General features: G+C 36.2%; 1 protein-coding gene across 10 annotated transcripts in view; it reads left to right on the top strand.

Annotated features, from left to right (window-relative positions):
- LOC121725881 (neurexin-1) overlaps positions 1–20,683 on the top strand; it is a 120,308-nt gene that overhangs the window by 75,898 nt on the left and 23,727 nt on the right. For all 10 annotated transcript variants that reach the window (XM_042113031.1, XM_042113038.1, XM_042113037.1 and 7 more), the window contains exons 6-8: positions 10,042–10,191; positions 13,494–13,654; positions 19,780–19,806. In XM_042113031.1, coding sequence (XP_041968965.1) covers positions 10,042–10,191; positions 13,494–13,654; positions 19,780–19,806 — 338 coding nt within the window. The remainder of the gene's footprint in view (positions 1–10,041; positions 10,192–13,493; positions 13,655–19,779; positions 19,807–20,683) is intronic.

Genomic DNA, 20,683 nt, shown 5'->3' with positions numbered 1-20,683 from the left:
TGATAGACACTCCCACATCTAGTACACCGCATATTATTGTTGCTTGTCTTAGTCCCAATTTTATTGACAGCAATATTTTGATTTCCTTGAAATCCTTTCAACTGTCTTTCGACAGTCTCGATTGAGTTTGCTTCCACTATAATTTTGTCTATTGTGACCGTATCCCCTAGAGTTAGAATTTTTTTTCTAAGATCAGAAGAGCTACATTTCTCAACTATCTGGTCGATCAAGTCGTCGTCTTTTCGCGCGAAGTTACATTTGGAGCTTTGATTACGCAAACGAACTAAAAACCTCTCAAACTTTTCGTCAGGCTCTTGCTTCATAAGTCTAAATATATGCCTTTCGTATAAAAAACTTTGTTTTGGCGCGAAATATCCATTTAATTTTTCGATCGCGATTTTAAAAACGTCAACCGATGTCTCCTCCGACTCTTCAACGTGCGCCCCGGGAATGTTATAATATATTTCTTGTAATGCGAGTCCGCCGGTATGTAAAAGGATCGCTCGTTTTTTCTTTGGATCATCTATTCCAGTAGCCAATAAGTAAATGTCTAAAGCGCGTTTCCACTTTTCCCATCTGTGACCTAGCGAGCTTGAATCGCCGTCGCAATCAAATTGTTCTAAAACCGGTAGTTGGGACATATCAGTACGCGTACGATCTGTAAGTATAGAGAACTTGTTCTAGTACGAAAGGTAACTAAACAATTAAACGTTTATTTTGAATATTTATCGCTGATTCTGAATCTTTAAAGTGGAAGCAAACTAATTATAAAAATTGGGACTACCTAATTGCATAGAAATCACATTTTAAATGCATTATCACATTAAAATGTACGTCTATGTAAACTTGATGAGATTTTACTCATTAGACAATTGTACGGTGTACTTTACTCGGCCGGGTTGCCAAAATATTACAACCCGACTAGGCTAATATATACAGGCACGACTTTATTGTATGCATGGTCAGGTATTTTCACAATAATTATAAGAAGACTAGATTTCCCGGTGAATTTCGTGTCACTTATAAACCTCCCCTGGTCTTCCACGATCATTTTAAGACTAAAACTAGCCAAATCGGTCCAGTCGTTATCGAGTTATAGCGTTACTAACACAATTGAAAATCTATTTTTATATGCATTAATTTAAAGATGCGAGTACACAATTAACAAGTAACGGGTAATAATAAGAAATTCATATTACTAATAAGAAGTAATTATTATACGTATTAGCGACATGAACGCCACATTATAATACGTATACTTGGACGCAGAACAACACAGTGTTTGTCCTTCGCGGGAATCTGATCCACAACAATGCGATATTGTAAACATTTACTACGATATGGCCAAGACTCACTTCGGGTCACTGAGCCAGCGTAGTAAGTAAGTAGGTACTACGTAGTTAATAAATTGTTACCATGACCATGCATATGGAACCCCTTTACTAGGTATATATTAGCAACACATTTGCGACTACGTTAACTCATGAACCCTTAGCTATCAGAACGATTTTGTTTACGATTCCGTTAAAATGAATCAAAATATTATGTATTGTAAACAAAATTATGGTACTGAACTAAGTAATTAATGTCCCGTAATTAGGTCATATGTTTTCCCCCTTTTGAAAATGAAATGTGTGATAGTATTGTGTAACCCTTTGTCTGATAGCTTCGGGATATTTTGTAGTCGTATAATATAAAAATTCACTTACGTTCTTTTCCTCGTCGCCAGTTTGTGCTGTTGTCTACTACAGCTGCAGGCTAGTGTGCCCGTATATATTATGGGATAGTCGGTAAATAAAATAATAGGTTATTTTGCAGCGCCCTCGACACACCCGTCGCCGCGGAGTCTCGGAAGGGAGTGCGCGGGCGGCGGGTGGTTCGGGACCGTTGCGTTTATTGTTAAGTACATCACAACACACACTAAGAAAAATGACAGATTTTTGAGTGACAAGCCTATACATACGAATTATACTCTTTTATTTATGGTTGAAGTCTGTTGACAAGAAGTTGACAAATTGAAAATGGATTACAGTTTTTTTTATTGAATCTAATGAATCTAAAATTGAAAAATACTATTAGACAATGCTTATATAAGCATTGTCTAATAGTATTTTTCAATTTTAGACTGGCTCAGCTGATCTCAGACTGGCCATATGGCCAGTCTGAGATCAGCTGAGCCCCAAAGATTCAAAGATTCAAATATTTTATTTGCAAACTAAGTAATTAATATTATACAAACATTGTAAGTAAAGACTTAGTACCTTGTGCAGGCGTTTGCTTAAAAATTGTGAACAAATACTTTATATGTAATATATTTTTACAATATTATGTTAACAATAGTTGAAAAAACTATGATCAAGTCAATATTTTTTTACAAAATATAGATAGTAGTCCTAATGTCGTTGAAACTAAGGTCGAATTTCGACCTTGGGCGATCGCTAGTGAATTATTAAAGTACACATAATTAAGGCTTTTATGAAAATTTTCCTACCTGTTGCCATTATTGATACCAAGCAAAAATTAGCAAAAAAATCACGTTTGTTGTATGGGACCTTAAATATTAATTTTATTTTGTTTTTAGTATTTGTTGTTGTAGCGGCAACAGATATACATAGTCTGTGAAAATTTCAGAAGTCTAGCTATAGCGGTTCTTGAGATAAAGCCTGAAGAGAGACAGACAGACAGACTGACAGACAACGAAGTAATAATAATAAGAACATAAAAAACTAACTTTGAAATGGACTAGGTACGCTGATGCAAGGCAGTGCGATGCGAACATAATTATCGTTGAAAAGGATTTCACTCAGGCTATGATCACGGTATATGATACCTAGGCTGTACCGTGATCCCTGGTATTCTGTGGATCCTATAGTAGTTATCAGGCGATTGACAGACAACAAGCAGTATTTTAAATAAATATGTACTTAAATAAATATAAATTAAATCTTTTTTAAATATAATCATGTGCAAAATATTAATATTATAAAATGAATTAAATCTTAGTAATAGGGTCCCATTTTCACCCTTTGGGTACCTAAAAAAATACGTATTGAGTTATGAATGCAGCCATGTTATTTAAAACATTTAGAATAATACTGCATTCATATCTCAATATTTTTTTTTGTGGGTTAATACACGAATGCTTAAAAGCGACCAGGTATCAAATATCTTATAAACATTTAACTTATACAAAAAGTAGATTTTATTTAAATGGCTCATAGATATCGTTCGAAATGACCCGGTAACGAGGCGTTTCCTTATCCAAACATCTCAGATAAAGAACGATCTCAGCTAATGCCTTTTTTATCCGCGGACATTCCTTCCTGGAGACCCTAATGGGTACTAAGCATTTGAGAATCATTATTTAGAAGCTAATAAAACCACTTAAGTGAAGAAGATTTGATGTTTTATCTCATTCAAATTCAAATGTCTTTATTGCCAGAATGTTGTTATTCGAGGTATTAAATTATATACCAGTCAATGGAAGCTTAAGAACCTACACTAACTATATTTATTATAATATGTATATTATACCCCAAATATTCCGTTGGAACGGTCGACAATATAAGTATCCCAAATTATCACTAGTGGCAAATTGGTAGGTACTGCTGTATAAGTAATAATATTATATTTAATGTAAATAAATTGTAGAGGAAGGGTTGACGACACTAAAATCTTCTGTAAATCCAAATTTTAAAAACCTTGAAAATTGCAATAAGAATCAATCCGAACCGATTCCAATTTTAAAATTCACACGCGCGGACTTCACTTGAGTGAGCTCGCTATACGTGTCACCCGGGGATGAGTTTCCGGGCTCCGTCATCGCGCCATTTCCTGAAGTGAGCCGCCATTACCCGACGTCACGGAAATGGCCGAGCAACTAGAGGCGTTCGGAAATTCGAATTTGGAAACACAGAGCGTGAGGGTCGTCTTCGAAAAACGGGTCCTGCTGTTTGACGCGATGTTGGACTTTAAAGTCAACTTCGTAAAACTCACTTTAACTTTTGCTCTGAGGACGGCCAGAAAAGGCTAAGTTTAAAGTGTAAAATAATCTCTACTTTATTTACTGTACAGTATTATTATATATTATTATTTAATCACTAGTACTAGCTTTTGTCCGCGGATTCGCTCGCTTTAAGAAGTATTATTATTAATTGGGTATCAAAGTCTCAGCCCGATCGGTTTAAAATTGACAAAGTTTCATGCAAACTTTCATCCCCTAATTTATCCCCTGGGAGTGGAATTGATCAAAATCCTTTCCGGATGCCTACGTTATAACATCTACCTGCATGCCACATTTCAGCCCGATCCGCCCATTCGTCTTGACTCTATCGCGCGATCACTATGTCAAGTCAGTCAGTCACATTTGAGTTATATATTATACATTACATTTAAGATTTTTACTGCAAAATAAATATGAAGAACATAAAAGCTACATAGGTACTTAATATCGATAAAATTAATTTTGCAATTTAGTTCCAGAGTAAGTAATATTATACAAAGGAACATACGTTTGAAAACCGCAATGATCGTAAATCTTAATATCCTGGATACTTTGTACTATCTTGAAACGCCCGATGAGACTACACATTCAATATTCACGTGCATTGATATTCCGGATTCATCTGAAATTCTTGCGCCGAACAAATCCGGTAAAGTTGATTAAACTGTAGAACGAAACAGAATATATTCCTATATTTTGTACATTGACATAGATTTAATCGTATGCAGAGAAATGAACATTGAACATACGTATAAAATACAAGTTTTTTTTAGTATCAAACTGTTTTATAAATTTCACAGTGCCGTGAATTTTTAATGTTTAATTTTGTATAAAATCTTAATTTTGATACAAAGAATACTACAAGTAGGAATATGATACTTTTGTATGTAAATACGAGTAGACACACATTTTACTCTTGTTACTGTAAAGAACATACCCAAAGTTTCACAGGGAAATAAACTTTGTATGGAGAACATAGGAAATTGTACGCAAATGTAAAGAGATAAACTTTGAGATGCGAGTTCGATATTTTATGTAAATAATGTTATGTAAAACGCCAGGTCTCTACATTCACGAGAGTTAACACTGACGGAGTCGTAATGAATGAAAATTTTTAAACTGAAATTCGAATACCGAATATTTTTCATCAATCATAATTCATACCGTACACTGTGTTCTGAATTTAAAAAAATGAATATAAAATGTAAAACATTATGAAAATGTCTCCCCCGGCGATATGATTCGTGGAGTACGAGCGGGTTGTTTGAAACTGCGCCTCGGTTAATTGGAAATTCAATTTTAGAACGTTCCGCGACATTTGGGCTTGGATTGCAATCGGACGGTGTTTTTAATTTATTTCTCGATTGCCATCAACTCGACCGTATCATACGAGATCGATAGAGGACGTGGATTGTCCAATGTGCTGTTACGTCACAGTATATTACTTTGATTAACACTTACTAAAACAGTTGGTAGTAAATATGCTTTATGACTATTTTCTAAACCTAAATATGTATAAGTTTAAAACTTTGTAGTTAAACCCAAAACTTTCTTCTACATGCTGAGACTTGAGACATCTTGAGAGTTTAGCAAAGATTCATAAATAACGTTATTATTCTGTTTCTTTGTACTCTAAATTCTAAGGTTTGGTTGCACCAGTGGCGTGGTTAAAGTTAAAGTTAAGGTTAAAGTTATGGTTATAGTTAATTATGGCGTCCTTTAGCTTTAACTTTAACCTTAAATTTAACCGGAGAAATTCACAGATGTCTGTTGCGTTTATTTTCTTATTCAAGCTATACGTAACGGGATTGACAGTATAAAAAAAATATTATCCGTAAAAATCGTCAGGAAAAATATAACACCGTGAAACATAGTAAATTTTCACGAAAAATTGAGATAAACGTATGAGCGGTTATGGTTAAATATGGCGTCCGTGGACGCTATATTTAACTTTAACCAAAGATCTGACATTTGGCACTGTAGTTAAAGTTAAAGATACAGTTAAAGTTAAAGTTAGTTGGTGCAACCCAACCTAAGATTATTACAATATGCAAAATTCGTTACAATGATAAAACATATTTAAGTAAGTAAATATAATATTTCATGAATAATAAATAATCTTTAAGACTATTTTCTCATTTACACGTTAAATACGAATAATAATTAAATTATATTTATTTAGAGAACGAATTACGTTGCTCGAAGCTTGGATTACCCTAGAGTAGAGAGTAATAATTCTCAGGTAAGGTCGGATTAGAATACAATTTACAACGGCCGCTCGCTCCCCTCTCTGAATTGGTAATTTTTTCTGCTTTTTCTAGATACAACTATAGTTTTATTCGCACCCATGTCTACGATACGTTTTCTGTTTAATGCTTTTGTTTGGGTGCGTGCAATGTAAGTACTTAAGTTTTTATAGTTCCTATAGGCTTAAAATTTTAGCAAGAACTAATATTTGAAAAGCTTAAGTTTTTCAAATATTAGTTCTTGCCCGGAAAAACCAGAAAACTATTTTAATTGAAACTATGTCATAGTTTTGTACCGATATTTTACTATAAGTAATAAATCAAAAGACTCGTATTCAATCCTTGTTCCGTCGTTAATTATGAAACAGTCGTCAAGTTGGCTACATTATTTGACAGCGGAATTTGCATACAGCGTGCTCCAGGCGAAATTGGGTCTCAACCGCCTAAAGCCAATATGGCCGACCTGTTTTGCAAATAGGGTCCACGTACCACGCATTTATTATCCTCGCGACCCGTACAAAGCTTCGAGACAATGATTGTTTCATGTTAAAACTGAATTCGATTTGTTAAATAGGATTCTTGATAGTAATCTATCTATATAAAACTCAAAGGTGACTGACTGACTGATTGACATAGTGATCTATCAACACACAGCCCAAACCACTGGAGTCTGGACGGATCGGGCTGAAATTTGGCATGCAGGTAGATGTTATGAGGAAGGCATCCGCTAAGAAAGGATTTTGATAAATTCCAACCCCAAGGGGTTCAAATAGGGGATGAAAGTTTGTATATAATAATACTTCTTAACCCTAGAACCGTACCCATCTTAAACTTTATCTAACGGTACCCTGGGGTACTAGTGCACCACAACAATAATAACACATTTTTAAAAAGATATTAAAGTTTTTATTTTTAAATCAACTTACATAGAATTTTTAATATTAATCTCAGTCTTTCTAAACATAATTAAATCGCATTAATTAGGTACTTAAAACAATTTTGGCATATTTTGTTCTGGTGAACAGTACAAATGAAAGTTTTGCACGTCTCACATTGCATACGTGATTTGCGGTCTTTGGACCTCGGGAAGACAAAACACCTTCCAGATTTGAAATTAGGAGAAGCTATAGAAAGCGTTGGGCGTTTTTTCCCCAGTATATCACCAATACTTATTTATAGATACTTTGGCAAAGTTCGGTATTGAAATCTGTCTTCTGGGTGCGGTTTTATGAAATCAAAAGCGAGAGTCTTCAGGTAATTCTTGAAAAATTGCTTATTAGCAGCATCTGAAGAATGTAACAGTATCATAGAATTGATCCCTACAGTATTTACTTATTTAGTATTCCAAAGAACACACAGAGGCTCCAGCGGCGAGTTTTGCGCGACACTATGGTATGACTGCTTTTCTGTTTTTTTGTACCTCTACCACGTAAAATATCTGGAACGCTAAGGAGTGAGGACAGTGAATGGTTACGCATTAGAACTGAACTGCAAAGATACTTCTTCTATTTCTTCGTCTGAATCAGGAGGTGACTCTACTTCTAAAGAGTGAGGACTCTGAGATAAAATTACGTTATCGTGAAAATCTTGAATAACTTTATCCAGCTCTTCATCAGATGTCTCACCTAAAAACAGATCTTCACCATCTTCCGATTCCAAAGGAATATTGTCTATTTGATTTTCACGAAGATTACGTCGAGACGCTAGCTGAAAAAAAGAAAATAAGTTAGGAGTGTGTAAACAATCCTATAATGCCATCAAAAACAAATAAACCCACAGTATAAAAACTGCTTGACCGATCTCGGTAAATTTTATGTCGGTTTCTTCAAATTCATGCCCCCAAATAAAAAAAAAAAAACAACAACAAAACGATGAAAATGTTCAAACAATAATACTTACGTTTAAAGTACCCTGGGGTACTGGAGTACCCCACAAGCCATGTACCGCTTCCACTTGCAAGCAGGACCATCGCCCGACTGAGGTATCGGCGCGTTACCCCGCCCCACGTAAATACACGGACACGCGAAACAAACCATCGAAAAGTAAAAAAATTATAACGAAATTTTTGTTTATTTTTTCATTTGTACCCCAGGGCACGGTTTTAGGGTTAACGCGAGCGAAGCCGCGGGCAAAAACTCGTATAATATAAGGAACTTGCAGCAAACATAGTTTACAGGTGTATAATTATTATATTATTATCAAATGCAATCAAATGCAATTACAGTACTCCCAAATTAATAATACGCATGGAAATCTTCGCTAATTGTCGTAATAACGAAAACACCCGAATATATGAAACTTGCATTTTGCACCTTGTTCAAAGGAAATAGAAGTAAATATCTTAAAGCCGGTTGTCGCCGGTCCGGGAAGCCATCGCGGCGTTACCATGGTAATGTCCAAGCAACGTCAGGCGCCTCTACGTCGCTGCAAAGCGCTGTTTTTCTTAAAGTTAAGTTTACAGCGCGTTTAACAGCGCGCAGCGCTTGCAGCGTGACGTCTTCTGACGCTCGGGAAATACGATCGTTGCCGAAAAAATACGAAAATTTTTATTCACATTATCACTTTGGGAGCACTGTACTTATATTTTACGTCATACTGGTAAATATAATGTTAATATCCTATATTTTTTTCAAAAACTTAAAAGAACCTGACTCCCGGCTTAGTCACTTTTTATGTAGCTTAAATTATGTTTTTTTACAGAAATAAGTGGCTAAGTTTATAAGAATTTATAGTAAATTTGAAGTTGTATAATGTTCCATTAGTTTAGCGATCATTACGGCAACTCGAGACTGCGCCACAGCTGCTGTAAACTACCCGTGAGTGCTTATATTAAACTGGTGTTGGATATTGAACGTAAAGCTTTTTAAACTTTGCGCCTCACTTGGATTATTACACCCATTATTAGTTTCGAGAAGAAAACGATTTTAAACAATATGTTGGACAAGAGAACTAAGTCGAGACAGCTTATTGCGTCAGTTTTATAGCGTGTGTGCACATAGAACCTTTGTTCGAATGCATACTTATCACAATGAACTTCGTAATTATCGTAAAGAAATACATCATATATAACATTTTGATAAGTGCTATATAAGACGTAAATTCAAAATCACTGAAAATTGATCTTGTAACAAATTAATGACGTGTAAAGCAAAATAGTAGAACTTCACACAAATTACAAAGGCCAATAAACGTACCGAGTCGGGGACCGTTAGCAAATTAAAGGGAAGTTCGTACGATGGCGGCGTACGGTCTACAGAGAAAGTTCCAGTCATTAATCAATTCCCGCTTCTTTCAGGTGTCGGGAAGTTTAAAGGCGATTAAAACTGCATAAAGCCGCCAACTTTGCGAAACTAAATTCTTAATTAGTGCCCGAACTCCGAAGTATGATGAATGAAGTGTGGTAGTGAACTTTCTGTCATTTTTTGCTTTGGTGTACGAGTTTACTCGCAATTTGCTCGTGACGCTGTTGTTTTAAATATTGAACTAGGAACTTCTTGAACGAGGAAATTATCGTTGATGGTTTGTGGTTTAACTTTTAAGTAGCCACTTGAGGTTTATTTTTAATTCGCATTCTTGTAAATGTTTGCATTTTAATATTTGTTTGTTTCGATTGATTAAAAAGTTTAGACGATACTTAGTAGAAGAGCCTAAAATATGGAAAAAAATTGATGATTTTAAATACAAAGATTGATAAATGAGTTGCTTTAGAAATGATGTAATATATTCTAGAGCTAAAAACGAACTGCTGAGCCACAAAGTTGCAGGCAACATCTAAGCTATCCTTTGTTGCAGACAAAGCGCCGTCGGAGGCGACGTTCCGCGGCGCCGAGTTCCTGTCGTACGACCTCACGCAGACCGGCGGGGAGCCCATCGTCAGCACGCAGGACGTCATCTCCCTATACTTCAAGACGCGACAGCCTAATGGACTCTTGTTCTATACTGGTATGTATCCATACTACCTAAATATATATAACACAAAGGTGACTGACTGACTGACATAGTGATCTATCAACGCACAGCCCAAACCACTGGACGGATCGGGCTAAAATTTAGCATGCAGGTAGATGTTATGACGTAGGCATCCGCTAAGAAAGGATTTTGATCTGTTCCACCCCTAAAGGGATAAAATAGGGGATAAAAGATTGTATATAATAATACTTCTTAACGCGAGCGAAGCCGCGGGCAAAAGCTAGTAATATTATAAATGCGAAGTGTGTCTGTCCGTCTGTTACCTCTTCACGTTTAAACCGCTGAACCGATTTTGCTGAAATTTAGTATAAAGATACTGTGAGTCCCGGGAAAGGACATAGGATACTTTTTACCCCGGAAAATGTACGGTAATGGCGGCACTTGACATATGGCGGCTCTCGACATAGGCGAACGCGTTGGCCAACGCGTCTGCAGACGCGTTGGCCCAATGTGTAGAACGGGCGTTCGCGCGTTGGCCGTAGGTATTTAGACGTTGGCCGACGCGTCTGCGAGCTTGCCGCGCGGGTCGGAAATGTCGGCAAAAGATCAAAGGACATTTGTCGCAAGCTTCGCGCTCCATCCACACATAGGCCGCGCGATCAGTTCGCCGGGAGCGGCGATGAAGAGTGCACGTTTCCTTCTTGTGGCGAATTAACATCTAACTTGACGAAATGGCGAACAATATGAGTATCGAGAAAACATTTAAATTTATTGGGCCCTATGGGTCTATACAGACGGACCGCATTTCAACTGCAATCCAACCGCAAATTGCAGTTGAAGTGCAGTTTGAATGCAGTTGACACGACTGCAATAGAACTGCAAACCGAACGCGCAGTCGGATTGCAGTTGACTGCAGTCGTGTGAATTTCATACCGACTGCATCCAAACTGCACTATCCCACCCACCCGCACGCTCCGCTCTCCCGCGCATGGAATCAGTAGCAGTGCAGTTTGGATGCAGTCGGTATGCGGTTCACACGACTGCACGCCAACTGCAACTGAACTGCAATCCGACTGCGCATTTGGTTTGCAGTTCTATTGCAGTCATGTCAACTGCATTCAAACTGCACTTGAACTGCAATTTGCGGTTGGATTGCAGTTGAAATGCGGTCCGTCTGTATAGACCCTATCAGAGTAAAAACTGCCTGTGGAACCAAAAATCAAAAGTTGCAAAAAAAAATAAGGTTATTGGACTTTCTATTTTCCTCACGATGTTTTTAGGGTTCCGTACCCAACGGGTAAAAACGGGACCCTATTACTAAGACTTCAACGTCTGTCTGCATTTCTGTCTGTCCGTCTGTCTGTCTGTCCATCTGTCTGTCCGTCTGTCTGTCTCCAGGCTGTATCTCAAGAACCGCTATACTTAGCTAGATTTCTGAAATTTTCACAGATTATGTACCTATATCTGTTGTCGCTATAACAACAAAATATACTAAAACAAAATAAATTAAATATTTAATAAATAATAAATACTTATATATTATTAATTATTAATCATGATAATTATAATAAGTAATAATTTTTATATATAATAAATAATAAGTAATAAAAAAAAATTACTTTAATATTATAAATTAAGTAAAAGTGAGTTTATTTCTTTGTTTGTTACGTTTTCTCGCCTTTTACTTATTTATTTCGAGAATACCCTTTAAAAACTTTTTCTTGTCCACATTTACAAAGTAATTATAAGCTGTGAATAAATATACAGCTGCAGCTGTTAGCGACTCAACATCCATTTTGAATCCGTCCGCACATTGGCGCGATCCAAAGCATACTGAACGACCTTCCTATGTGTGGATTACTCACAAACGCCGTTGCAAGCGCACTGCCAACGCGTCTGCAGACGCGTTGGCCAACGCGTTCGCCTATGTCGAGAGCCGCCAATAGGCGAACGTGTTAGCCAACGCGTTGGCAGACACGTTGGCCCGATGTGTAGAACGGGCGTTCGCGCGTTGGCCGTAGGTATTTAGACGTTGCCGCGCGGGTCGGAAATGTCGGCAAAGATCAAAGGACATTTGTCGCAAGCTTCGTGCTCCATCCACACATAGGCCGCGCGATCAGTTCGCCCGGAGTTATAGTTATGATAATTATAATAATATGTAATAATTTTTATATGTAATAATTTAATAAATAATAAGTAGGTAAAAAAATAATTACTTATTTTATTTTAATATTATAAAATATTATGTAAAAGTGAGAGAGGCTGTGAATAAATATACAGCTGCAACTGTTAGCGACTCAACATCCATTTTGAATCAGTCCGCATATTGGCGCGATCCAAAGCATACTGAACGACCTTCCTATGTGTGGATTACTCACAAGCGCCGTTGCAGGAGCACTGCCAACGCGTGTGCAAACGCGTTGGCAGTGCGCTCGTCTATATGGAGAGGCGGCTTAAACTACTACCGTACGAATTTGGAATAAAAAGTAGAGAGCCTAAAAGACTCTCTACTTTTTATTGTAAAGATTTTCCAGGATTAGGTATTTTTTCAGGTTTTCGTAATTTCCGAGTTAAGAGTCCGTATACGAAATTTTTCCGAAATTTTGAAGAAAACGACAGAAATAATCTATATAGATAAAATTCTATCCAATTCGAGAAAAAAGAAAAAAAAAAAACAAATTGTGCCAAAAAACACGATTCAAAACAACCTAAATCTCACATTATATTACTCGCCGCAAGGCAGCCTTGAGATTTAGGTTGTTTTGAATCGTGTTTTTTGGCACAATTTGCTTTTCTTTTTTTTCTTTTTTCTCGAATTGGATAGAATTTTATCTGTAGATTATTTCTGTCGTTTTCTTTTTATGAATTACAGCTCCAAGTTGCCGAAATTAACAGCAATTCTTTGCCCATTTTCTCTAAAATTGTGCCGAGTTACATATTTTTTTAATCAACTATTTCATATTAAAGTGGTAAAAAGTAATTCCAACATTGTATAGACGACTTTCTCAACAGTACATTGTATTTTTTCATACCATTAACGTCGTCAATACAATCCATAAACAGGTGATATTCTAAACCTTTTACAGCAAAAATCACAAAACTGTCGCGGGTTTGAGTTGGATTATTTAAAAATACTTTTAAAAAAAAACTAGCTCCAACATTAGATTATAATTGAAATGATCTTACATGTTGTGCATTAAAACTTATAGAAATACTGTATTTTAACTGTTTAATCACGTCTGTTAAATCAGCGAAATCGGCAAAATTTCGTATAGGGACTCTTAATGCTTTTTAAAATAAATTTTTACCTTTAATTCTATGTCTTCTTTTCGTAGGTCACGAGGCGGATTACCTGAATTTGGCTGTGAGGGATGGCGGTCTTTCCCTGACGATGGGGCTTGGTAACGGCAAGCAGGAGATGCACATTAAGCCGTCCAAAACAAGATTCGATGATCATCAGTGGCACAAGCTGACCGTCAGGCGAAAGATACAAGAGGTAATTATCACGCTTTTATTGGCTTAGGCTGTATGTATGTAACGGTATCTTTGAGCACGATTTTTACCTATCTCCTGTAGTCTAATTAATTCAAAATTTTGCATACGTACTTATTAAGAGCCAATACAGTTCGACAAGGCTTTATTTGAACGTGGGTGACATTGACGGGAGCGCTGCTGGTAAAGAAGAACTGTCAAACATAATATGTCAAAAATGACGTTTTTGTATGCTAGAAGCGTTTAGTTCCTTTTCTCGCCACGTTCAAATAAAGCCTTGTCGAACTGTACAAATTTGTTAAAATTATTGAAAAAAAAAAGGTTTTTTTAGTATTTTTAAACTACTTAAGTACATAAAATTATCTAAAAAATTTGACCATACATAAGTAAAATGTTTTGAGCGGTTCGTTTGCTTTGAATCGTCTCGATTCGTCGCAAATGTTACACGAATGAGTCCTCATAAAAAACGCCTGTAAGAATGGATGCCCTTATGGTATATCTGCTACGTTCTTACTTCTGATAATTTTTTATTAGTTGTATACTAATTGAACTAATATTTTCTTTTTTGTTTTTATTTTTGACTATAAACACCAATTGTAGCATGAACAAAATACATAAAAAACCGTACATCGACTCATAATTTTGCATAAAATAAAAGATTTATCTTTTTGTGTTTACACACGTAAAGTGAATCAATTTTATTACTGATTGCCGTTCGAACGGTTTTGCAAACTTGTATAAAAATTGCAGTACATAGAAGTATTTTGAATGACGAATAATTGGATCTTCCGGGGAAATAAAAAAATTGGTTTTAGTTTGTAGAATTGACATGTTTTTGCGGAAATGCTTAGACAGGAAAATTTTATTCATAGGCATAGGTTAACCTACTTATATTGGTATTATGTTAAGTCAAAGTAAGTTGTGATCTGTCGGATAGTTTTGAAATAATCCAACCATATTACGAAGGTCACAACAACTGCCTATGAATTTTCTCTGATAGTAGTATGCGTATAGTGCTCAACAATAGCCTCCTACCGTGTAATCTAGTGTCTACTTTAAGAGAACCACACCCTTTTACATTTTATTAATTCCAGCTTTAATGCAGACTATAAACGTTGTGAATAATTACTATATTGGGCCCGCTATAATACTATCAGAAGTCACAAATTGAATTATTTAGTAGCAGCGAACCTTACTTCCTTGCACCGGTCGATATCATGTTTTGACACACAATATTATTAACTCATATATATAAAACTAGATGTCCCGCGCGGCTTCGCCCGCGTAAATTAGGAATTTATAGAAACCGGACATTTTCCCATAAAAAATATTTCCCCCGTTTTTCCCACATTTTCCTGAGTTTCTTCGGTCGTATTAGTCTTAGCGTGATAATATAATATAGCCTATAGTCTTACTCGATAAATGATCTATCTAACACTGAGATAAGTTTTTAAATCGGACCTGTAGTTCCTGAGATTGACGCATTCAAGCAAACATACTCTTCAGGTTTATAATATTAGGTAGGTATAGATTTTTTTTAATTATCGCTTGACAAACTAGAGTATGGTAGTGATGATGATGATGATGATGATGATGATGAATGTAATTTGCATAGTAGCATATGCTTTCTGTTCTTAAAACAACGCCGAAACCCGAAACTTGTATCTATAAAGAATCAGGAGTTCTCTCAGCACCTTCCGAACCACGGTATACCAGGTATATCTCGGTGCAAAATCTTACTTGTTGGTAGCATATGCTTAGAATACTTCTCACGAAACCGAAGTCACCACATGTTTCCCTATAAGTTTTGAGGAGTTCCCTCGATTACTTATGGATCCTTAATCAGATCACCACTTTTGTGAATATAATACCAAATTGGGATACCCTTTATACCAAAAGAAAAATTTTGAAAATCGGTTAACAAACGGCGGAGTAATCATTCCCCATTTTGAAAGTCGGTTAAAATTGTAGCCTATGTGTTATTCTGATGTATAAGCTATATTATTGTAAAGTTTCATTAAAATCCGTTCAGTAGTTCTTGCGTGAAAGAGTAACAAACATCCATACATCCACATATTCATACATCCATACATCCAAACAAACTTTCGCCTTTATAAGTAGGATTCTCGTGTCACAATGTTAGTTACCCTACTCCTACGAAACGGCTTTACTGATTTTAACCAAATTTTATATGCATATTCAGTGGGTCTGAGAATCGGCTACTGGATACTTTTTATATTGATAAGTGCATTTGTTGAATAAATAATAGTAAATTATTACAACTCGAGACTGACAGTGACTATTGTTTGTGCCGTCGCACAAGTATGTCACCATGGCAACGGCCATCGCTATGCCGTCGGATAGAGTGACATACTTATTTAGTCACTTCAATAAAATAATACGGGCGAAACACTTTATATGGCAAAGAAATGTTTGCCGGGACAGCTAGTAATTTATAAGGCAATTTAGTTTTTGTTTAAACTTTGCTATGAAAACTAATTTTTGTAAAGAACAAGTTTATTCGAGCTGTTTCTGTGAGCTAACTGAGAGCTCCGACCATTTTATCGCGATATAGTATAGTATCCTTCCTGTGGTCTTCGCGGTGTCTAGTGCCAAATTTCATCAAAATCGGTCTAGTAGTTTCAGAGCCTATTCAATATTAGGAATTAGTGATGAGCAAAATCAAGATCAAGACTAGATGTGCAAGACCAAGACCAAGACTGTTCGAGTCTTGGTCTTGCTTTGCTCATTACTACAATAAATTAAATATTTTTAGCTTTTTAGTAAGTCGATTCTGGTACCTATACAGTACTCGGCGAACATGGCGGTAGCGGTCATCGCCTCCCTGTCAAAAACCTGTCATTTTCTATGTAAACCGCGATTGAAAATGAAGTGTCAGATGTTGTCAATCGCGGTTTAAATATAGAAAATGACAAGTTTTTTGACAGGGTGTCAATGACCGCTACTGCCATGTTTCGCCGAGTGCTGTATAGATACTTTTACAATAATAGAGTTGCAATGCAGTTTCGTTAGTTTGTTGAAGTACGTTATGGGAATACTATTTTGATGTTTGATAGGATTTCTAAACTGGATCAAAGCTGTATTTATATTGAATTTATAACAGAATCAGAAATTTGAGCTACGCTCCATTTATTTGATGAAATAAATATAATATATTTTTATATTAACTCGTATTTTGTAAATAATATGCAAATGAAGGTGGAAACGATCATTGACGGCAAACCACGAACATAGGTTTGCTGCTCATGATGCATAACCACCATGTGGTTGCGTCGCTGCGGTTTGTCTCCACTGCATGTTAAATATGTGCTTATTGTTAAATAATAAATATATAAACGAGGCCTTTGCATCAATTGTAGATAATTTATACAGTACTAGATGATGCCCGCAACTCAGTTGCGCCAAAATTCGTTTATCGCGCGGGAACCGTACATTTTCCGGAATAAAAAGTATCCTATGTCCTTTCCTAGGACTTAAAGCATATCCTTGCCAAATTTCAGCAAAATCGGTTCAGCGGTTTGAGCGTGAAGAGGTAACAGACAGACAGACAGACAGACAGACACACTTTCGTATTTATAATATTAGTACGGAAGTACGGATTTTTAGAGCGAAGTAACCACTCTTTAAATACTGTAGTGCCTGGGACAAGATTTTAAACATCCGTATGGTTATTGGTTACCCAAGCACACACGGCATTCTCGCAACATAATCGGCCGAGTCCAGAGGAATGAGCAGGTCAATATGTCTGACTAACCATGTGCGGGTTTCCTCACGATGTTTCCCTTCATCGTACGAGCGTCCATATTATGTACTTGAGATCTGAAAATGTCTCATTGGTACAGGCCTACACTCGGGATCGAAGCGGCACCCACTCCGGTGCAAACCAAAGGTTAATCCCACTAGGCCACGGACTAGAGGAGAGCTCTAATAATAATAATTATTGTTAAAATATAATAAATAAAACAATTATTATAACTTAAATAATTCAGTCGCCATTAAACTATAACTAAAATCATGCATACTAGTCATCTCACTCATATTATGTTTTGTACCAATTGTACTTATCAGAGAAATTGGTTGTTCGGCAGATGACTCCCACATAATTTAAAGACAAAACTATCATTGCATTGACATAAGTTAACCATAAATAAGGGCCACCATTTTCTCTGATAGTGCAACAACTATATTATAAACGTTAAAAAGAAGAATTTTAAAGGCATTGTACGGTATTCATAACACTATTAATAATAATAATATAATACTCCCCACACCGATTTCGGTGACGGTGGCCAGTTTGATTGAAACCAGGCCAGGTACGCAGGAGTAATTTTATAGTGCTCAAGTGTGTGCGCAGTACACAAGAACACTCTCTATTCCTTCACTCTCATAGCCCAGTGGGACGGAAGACCGACACGACCGGCGAGAGATCAGGCGCAGGACTGACTTTTTACATGCCCATCCGACCCATGGATCATCTTACTTGTCAGACAATCAGGTGATCAGCCTGCATTGTCCTAACCAAACTTGGAAATAACATGTTTCCAACGCGGGAATCGATCCCACGACCTCCGAGTCGAGAGCCACGCTCTTAACCAGTAGACCACGGAGGCGTCACACTATTAGTACGATTCATGGTAAAATTTTGAGCACAGAGCGGCTTCTACTTAAAACGGAATACTTAAATATCAAACGGCGAAAAGGATAACCAAACATAGTATTATATTTTTGCATAATTTATTAGAAATGAATGTTTCCAACAAGTAATGTTTTCTCAGAAAATGTTCGTTGGAACATAATTGTTTATTCTATTCAAGCTAAGCTGTTTGTTTTCCTTCGTATTTAAATAAAGTAGTAAAATGGAATTCTTTTAAAAACGAATGTATTTAGTTTTTGTAGAGCCATGAGCAGTTACAACGATGAGTTAGTGACTACACTAACAAGTAACGCGTCGGCTAAGAAATCTAAGTTATTTTGGAAGTATTCTCATTATTTAATATGACCGCATATTGTAAGAAAATACATAATATACAAAAAATATTAGTATAATTCTTCAACTATTCCGGGTTACATAATACAAACAATTAAATTATTATGGCAACGGTAAACCCGCTTTTGAATAACCAGATTCCCTTAAACTAGAAGGAAAGTTGTAAAGGTGTAGATGTAACTTTTGACATTTTAACATAGCGTGTTACTTGTTAAAGCAATTACCGAGAAATATTGAGCAAACGATTAATATCATTATAGGGGCTTATTTTGTTAAATTAATATAAGTTCTCACGAAAACGTCCCACTGGCTTAATTTGTAGCAATGTTTAGCACAATTAGTGGAATTGAACATTGATTTACCAGTGCCAATGATCCCTAGAAGGTCGTTTAGTTTACCCTTTTAATCAACGCGGCAAGCGGCCGCGGCAAACAGTAAGGCTGCGTTTCCACTGAAGCGGACCAGAGCGGAGCGGAGCTTAGCGGTGCCAAATTGACCAATCACCATGCTCGAAATCTTCGCTGTCATTCCGCTGGAATAGCACGATTGGTCAATTCGGGCACCGCTCCGCTCCACTCCGCTTCAGTGGAAACGCAGCCTAATTATTGGAATAATGCCATTTTATGACAGACAACAAACCTAGGCTATAGGTTTCACTTTGCTCTACGCTACTAAAAAGCAGTTACGGCATGGGTCGCTAAACCAATGTCTGTAGAAAATGAAGCTTATAGCCTAGTTTATAAAGTGGCATTTTCATAGTCATAAAGTCGCAGTCGCTAGGTAATTTTTCCCGTTTTATTCCACATTGTCCTCTGTTTCTTAGCTCCTATTAGTCTTAGCGTGATAAAATATAGTTTATAGCCTTCCTCGATAAATGACCTATCTAACACTGAAATAATTTTTCTAATCGGATCAGTAGTTCCTGAGATTAGCGCGTTCAAACAAACAAACAAACTCTTCCGCTTTATAATAATATTATTAGTATAGATTAAAGACCACAGTTACATTCAAAGTTGAGACAATTTCCCATGACAATGGCATCCAAGTGCCACAAGATCATTGGATTGTATATTGATTACATTTTTTGTGACATAAAAATCACATGTTTTTGTTGTTTACAGATAACACCATTCACGAGCTTCTGTCGGGTAAGTTCTACTGAAAGTCTTACGTACCTACTTGCTATCATCTGGTTCTTTCTACTTATTGCCTCACTCAGAGACGAATACGAATTACTTAACTGTAATTAAATGAAGAGTTAAACACATACTCTATAAGGCTAATGTCAAAATATTCATGTAATGAGTGCGCCAGTTAGCTTCTCTTCAATTGTTTTAAATAAGTAAGCAAAGGATCACAAATATAAAGGAAATAAATTAAATATTGCCACATTCATACTATAGAAAATATTATTATTGGTCTTCCTATTATTATCAAAAAAATTGAAGGTGCCAAATGAGATCATGATGACGTGGTAGTTTGACCAACTATGTCAATGTTTTCAGTTTATAGTGATTGAATGTGATAGAAAGGATCTAGAGGCAAATATTTCAGAAGACGAATATTAGTTGTTGTGTAATATAAACTAAGATAATATTACATCATGGCGGGGGCACTCCCGTGCACCCAGAAAGGTGCCAAATGAGATCATGATGACGTGGTAGTTTGCCCAACTAAATATGTCAATATTTTCAGTTTATAGTGATTGAATGTGATAGAAAGGATCTAGAGGCAAATATTTCAGGAGACGAATATTAGTTGTTGTGTAATATAAACTAAGATAATATTATTATCTTTACAAAAATACCTCGAAACAACTCAAAGTTCGCCGGTAGTAATATAAATGAATATTACAATACTAATTAAAAATTTAAAATGCTATCAGCTATTCAACATTAATGTTAAGTTGGGGAATGTTGTGTAATAAATTAAATATAAATTACTGAAATAAACATAAACTTAGGACGCTCTATGCTACTTAAGGGAAGAAATTTTCAGTTAATTTTCTCGCTGAGAATATTTTAT

Source organism: Aricia agestis, chromosome 4 (assembly GCF_905147365.1).
Source record: "Aricia agestis chromosome 4, ilAriAges1.1, whole genome shotgun sequence".
NCBI classification, from domain to species: domain Eukaryota; kingdom Metazoa; phylum Arthropoda; class Insecta; order Lepidoptera; family Lycaenidae; genus Aricia; species Aricia agestis.
The sequence above is the reverse complement of the archived record's forward strand: the minus strand, read 5'-3'. Positions and strand labels throughout refer to the sequence as shown.